The 5356-nt window shown below is 62.8% G+C and overlaps 2 protein-coding genes across 2 annotated transcripts; one reads left to right on the top strand and one right to left on the bottom strand.

Annotated features, from left to right (window-relative positions):
* Positions 1–117: 117 nt before the first annotated feature.
* Positions 118–1044, top strand: MNEG_11566 (hypothetical protein; the record flags this gene model as incomplete). The annotated part of the gene is made up of 2 exons (XM_014039964.1): positions 118–282; positions 799–1044. The coding sequence occupies 2 exons, from the start codon at positions 118–120 to the stop codon at positions 1042–1044; spliced, it is 411 nt and encodes a 136-aa protein (XP_013895418.1).
* Positions 1045–4052: 3008 nt separating this feature from the next.
* MNEG_11565 (putative amino-acid permease) lies at positions 4053–5329 on the bottom strand (the record flags this gene model as incomplete). Its single annotated transcript, XM_014039963.1, has 4 exons — positions 4053–4319; positions 4504–4667; positions 4947–5055; positions 5255–5329. The coding sequence occupies 4 exons, from the start codon at positions 5327–5329 to the stop codon at positions 4053–4055; spliced, it is 615 nt and encodes a 204-aa protein (XP_013895417.1).
* Positions 5330–5356: the final 27 nt, after the last annotated feature.

Genomic DNA, 5356 nt, shown 5'->3' with positions numbered 1-5356 from the left:
ACCCCCACCCTGCGCCCTCCGCAACCACCCCGCTCAACCGGCCCCTCCCCAAACCTCGACCCCGGACCCTCTCACTCTCCTCTCCCCCCCCAGAACGCGCGCGACGAGGACAATGAGATGGCCACAGACAACGCCATCAGCGCCCTGGGCGCCCTGCTGCAGCACCACTCGGACGTCCTGGACGGCGGCGCCGTCGCGGCCGCCTGGGTGGCGGCGCTGCCCATCAAGGGGGACGCGGTCGAGGGCGTCAGGGCGCACGCGCAGCTGGTGGCCATGATGGAGGTGGGCGAGGGGGCGCCGCGTCTGTTGGAACGGCGCGTTCCCGGGGATTGGGGTGTTGCTGGTGATTGTTTTCACGTGGCGTGCTTTTAGTGTGCGCTTCGCTTTTGCTGTGCTGTGCATTCGTATGCCTTGGGTCGAGTGTGCTGCGCGCTTGCAATCTACTCTAGGGTTTTGACAGTGGTCTTGCGCAAGGCAGCACGTGGGGGCGAGCGCCAGCAAGGGCTGCAATGTTCTTGGTTGCGGATGCGGATGTGCACGAACCGCGTGGCGTGGCGCGCCCGGTGACGAGACCTATGCTAACCGACGTCCTTCGGGGCCGTGGGGCCATTCTTTTCCGCTTAATGCCTGAGGGCGGCTCTCTCCCATGCCCACGCACGCGTGCCCACCCGCATCCATCGACCCTCTTGTTGCACCGCCAACAGCGACGCGACAGCCCGCACCCTTCATAACGCCCCACCCCCACCCGCGTGCCATCACAAGCCCGTCTCCTGCCCCTACCCCCACCCACCCACACAGGCCCAGGACGTGCGTGTGCTGGGCGCCGGCGGCAAGCACATCCCCCACCTCATAGGCGTCCTCACCCAGGTCCTGGGCCGCGGCTCAGATCTGGCAGATGGGCAGACGGCGCCCCGGGCGGTCAAGATCCTCCAGGCGCTGCAGGCGGACCCGGTCTATGCGCCCGCGGTGGCCGGCGCGTTCGCCGCGCTGAGCGACAAGCACAAAGCCAACTTCACCGCGCACATGGAGGGGCGCGCGGCGTGAGGCGGGCCGCATGGGCGCGAATTCGGCGTGTTGAGGGGAGGGGCGGGCAGGGATTGGGGGCCGTGGGCTGGGCGCCGCGCTGGCCAGGGCCTGCGGTCTTTTGATGATGGCATTTGCTCGAAAGCGGCGGGGAGGCAACCGCCGCCGCAACAAAAGCTGCCGGGAGGGAGCGGTCGACAGCCCAACAACAGCAGCTGCATGGGTGGCCCGGGGACGGCCCAGAGAGTAGACCTTGAACATTTAGTTTTGCATTCCGCGCGCACCGGGCATCAGGTCAGCTTGATGGTGTCTGCACGCATGGGCACCATGTGTGCCTGTTCTCTGGCGCGCCCCAGCGCCTGACCGTTGCAGGCCTGGTGGTCTGCCTGTGGGGCACTTTGTGAGAGGCCCCGGGGGTGCGGCACCCCTCTCTCCACCCCCCAATCAATCGGGCACGGCAGGGCGCTTTCAAATCCGGGGTCGCAGCGCGTGCGCGCACCCCCGCGACAGTCGTGATCCTGGCAGGTGGTGTCGTGGTGTGCGTGCGTGTGCGTGCACATACATGTGATTGCGTGTGTGTATATTCGCTCCTTGTCGCTGTTTGCGTGTCTTAGTGTCTTTCCCACACGTGTAGTGTTCCTCTGTCGTTCGCTTTTCTCTCTTCGCGCGCACAACTGAGCATGTGCATGTTGGGCTCCCACCGGTCGCACCTCTGTGCACGCCTGGCGCAGCAGTTCACGTGCGTACGATTCTCTTGGTGCCGCGTGCCTCAGGCTCTCCTTCCCAGCCCCGCATACAGCCGTACGCCGGCCACACAAAGCTGCCGCTCATCGCGGCAGGGCCCTGCGGCGGCATCCCGACGCGCTGTGCGTGTGCTGCACCAACATTGCGGCCGCGATCCCTTGCGGCGGCCATTTGCCGTGGTGGCCGCTGCGCGCTGCTCTTTGCTCTTTCTCCTGCGCACCCCGCTGGTGCAGTGCCTGAAGGCTGGGACGGAGGGCGCCGGTCCCTTTTGTGCGCATGCCAGGCGTCTCTGCTGTGGAGCACCCCTGTAACGGGGGTGGGGTTCGCTGTGCGTGTGCCCCTGTCCCTGTCGGTGCGGTCACCCAAACTGCAGCACATGTGTGACTCCTCGTCAATCCGCCAGCGTAAGTGACAGCATGCAGGGGCATCTCCAATCAAACCATAATCTGGGGTTGAGCAAGCAAGAACAACTTTAGACATAATCGGCACCTGTAATGTGCACACAATGCAACACGGCGCCTCGAGCGGATTCTCAAGTGCACGCGCACCCCTGCATAAGTGGCCAAAGATCGTCCATCACATGAGCAGCCGCCTGTTTCTATCCTTGAACGTCGCGTCGCTGTGCGGCTCGGGCCCTGTACCGCTGTATTCATCAGTACCGACGACCCTAGCAGTGCAATTGGCAGGCGTGTGGCGCCGCCCTCGATTCGGGTCGGGGTAGAGTGAGGGAGGGCACACGCTGCAAGGGAGTGCAGGCCAGCACTCACGCGGCGACATGACAAAACCACGCGATCCAAGTCAAGCACTGCGTGGGGTATGACGGTGGATAACTTTCAGTCAATGGTAGATGATTGGAGGTGTGACTCACCCCACACTCCCGCTCGTTCCTCTGTCTTTTTGCCTCTCTCTCTTATTAACAACATATAAACCCCTAAGGGGTCACCCCAAACTACCGAGCCCCCCTGCCGCACGATATCCCTCCCAAAAACCCACAAGGCGATGGTGATCGACTTCATCAACGTGCCTCACTGTTCAATTACATGATTGTCAATTGTTTGACTAATTTATCAAATCACTGTCAGCGGCCATCAGAAGGAGAAGAATGCAGCCTGGAGAAGCCATCATACATGCATGTCCCGCTCCTGCCCGCACGGGCAGCCATGCATGACTGATCCAGCGTGCTAATCCCTTTTGCCGTGCATGCTTTGTCGAAGTCAAAGACGAGGCATTATGGCACATAACCTCTCTTCTCGAGGCGTAAATGAAGGGGCACCCACTGCGTGCGCCCCGCGCCAGCAAGGACTCCACTGCCCCAGCGCCTCGCGCCACAGGCTGATGATGCAGCCGTGCAGCTGCTGCGCGCCCCGCTGTGCATGCACGGGGGCAAGATGAGGCACATGCATCCCCCTCCATGCATGCATGGGGTTTACGTGGGAGGAGCACATTCAGGTGGTGCGTGCTGAAAGCAACAGGGGAAAGCAAGATGAGGGTTGTACAACAAATGCGTCGACCAGGCCAGCGATAGGCGCACGGCGATGAAGACACATCACACAAGCAGCAGTGCGTGACGAGGTCGCTGGGAGGTCGTGCCCCGCCGCTGGCTGTGCCCACCCTCACGCAGTCAACGGCAAGTGGCTTCGCCGCTCTGCGTCAATCAACCATGGCTCTCAACCTGCCACCCGGAGGGCGGCAAGTCTGCCCGTGTATAATACAAGTCCCGCTTCATGCATGCTACCCAGACCACCCTGATGAACAACAGATGTATGGACACAAGCCATAAGGCGTGATGCTTTGATGGTTGGGCATATGTAGCGCCTGGGCGGCAGCAGCCAGAGCTTGGGTACAGCATGCGAGGGGCCATCATGCACGGCAGCATGCACCTGCCGTGGTGGGCCGTCAAACGCGGGGCCCCTTGCTGTACACGCCTTGTGATACAGCAGGCATCAATCATACATTCGGTGTTTAACAAGGCCGGCGGATTGCTGGCAGATGCCGGCAAATAGTGCATGCCGCCGGCAAATCACGGCAGCAGGGCGTGCGGCACAACAAATGTCTGCGCAAGTGCGTGCGCCATGCGCATGCCTGGCACGATCGCTCTTGCTGCGCCACACGGCGCGTCCATTGCCATCATCATTATCAAAGGTGATCTTACGTGCTCAAGACACCGCCCTGCTCCCCTGCGCCGTTGCCGCCCACACTGCGGCCCCCAGCAACCTCGGCCCTTGCCCAGGGGAAACAACATCAGCTGAATCCCAGCAGCCACAGGCCGGCGCGCCGGCACGCGCTCAGTGTGCTGGCGGCGCGTACGCCGCCCCGCGGTGCGCCGAGTCATCACCTCCGGTCGGCTTGGCGGCTGGGAGCTGGGGCTTGAGGCCGGCGGGCGACTCCTCATCGCCCAGCACCTCGACATGCGCGTCGGGCACGTGGGGGGGCCCCTGGAACCAATGCATGGCTCCAATGCAGGGCAGCCACCAGAACACAAAGCAGATGAACAGCACGATGCCGACGGCCACGGGGGCGTAGTTGAAGGTCAGGCTGGAGATGGGGTACACCTGGGGGGAATGCATGCGGTGTGGTTTGGGGTGCATAAGTTGGGTTCAAGGGGAGCTGCAGCCGGAGGGGCAGCGAGAACGGCACCAAAGGGGTCAGTGTCCGCATGCATGCATGCGTGTGCAAGTGTAAACGCTGGGCACGGGTGTCAGACCCGCCGGTCTGTGGGGTGGAGCTTGCCCTCACCGGCGGCAGGCAGAAGATTACGGCGATAAAGCCGATCCACAGGCAGCTCAGGATGCCGATGGGGACACTGAACCGTCCGAGGTTGAAGGGGCCCGGCGTCCAGCCGCGCTTATTGGCGATGACGAGCTTGAAGAAGATGGGGAGTGCATAGCTTATGTACAGGCCTGGAGCGAGGGGCGGGATGCGGAGAAGCGGGGTGCATCGGGGCAGGAGGTCAGTGGCAGGGAAGGCACCACACAGGTGGGTACCAGATCAGCGAGGAGCGCCGTGCAGAGTCGCCGAACGCTTGGCGCAAGCAGGGCCGTGCAGGCGTGCTCAGGCCCGGCCTGCAGCTGACCGATGGGGCCCTGTTCAAAGGGGGTGAGTAGCAATTGTGCAGGGATGAGGCGTGCTGCAAAAGCGGTCGGCAGGCCCACCGCATCTTCGATCCAATGCCTTCTCACCAATAGTGGCGATGCTGGTGACAGCAGTGAAAGTCTGGACATTATTTAGCATTGGCGTGCCAATGGCGAACGCGGCAACGACCATGCCCCAAACAGCATTGATTGGGACCTGGGACAAGATCGAACAGGAGCCAGCGGTAGTGATCAGTGGTGCTGCGAGTCAAACATGTATGTGCCGTCCTTGAGCAGCGGCGGAAGCGAGCAATGCTGGCTTGGGGCAGCTGAAGGCAGAGTGAGCTGCGGCCGCACGTGCCTGCTGCTCCATCCTGTGTGCTCCATACCGTCCTGCAGCAACACATGGTGATCACCTGGAGTGTGGGGTGGACCTTGACCCAGAGCTTGCTGCCGGGCACTGCGCCGTCGCGGCTGAAGGCGTAGAGCATGCGGCTGTTTGAGCCCACGCTGCTCGC

Source organism: Monoraphidium neglectum (assembly GCF_000611645.1).
Source record: "Monoraphidium neglectum strain SAG 48.87 unplaced genomic scaffold scaffold02803, whole genome shotgun sequence".
Taxonomy (NCBI): Eukaryota; Viridiplantae; Chlorophyta; class Chlorophyceae; order Sphaeropleales; family Selenastraceae; genus Monoraphidium; species Monoraphidium neglectum.
Note: the sequence above shows the minus strand (reverse complement) of the source record. Positions and strands in the feature narration are given on the sequence as shown.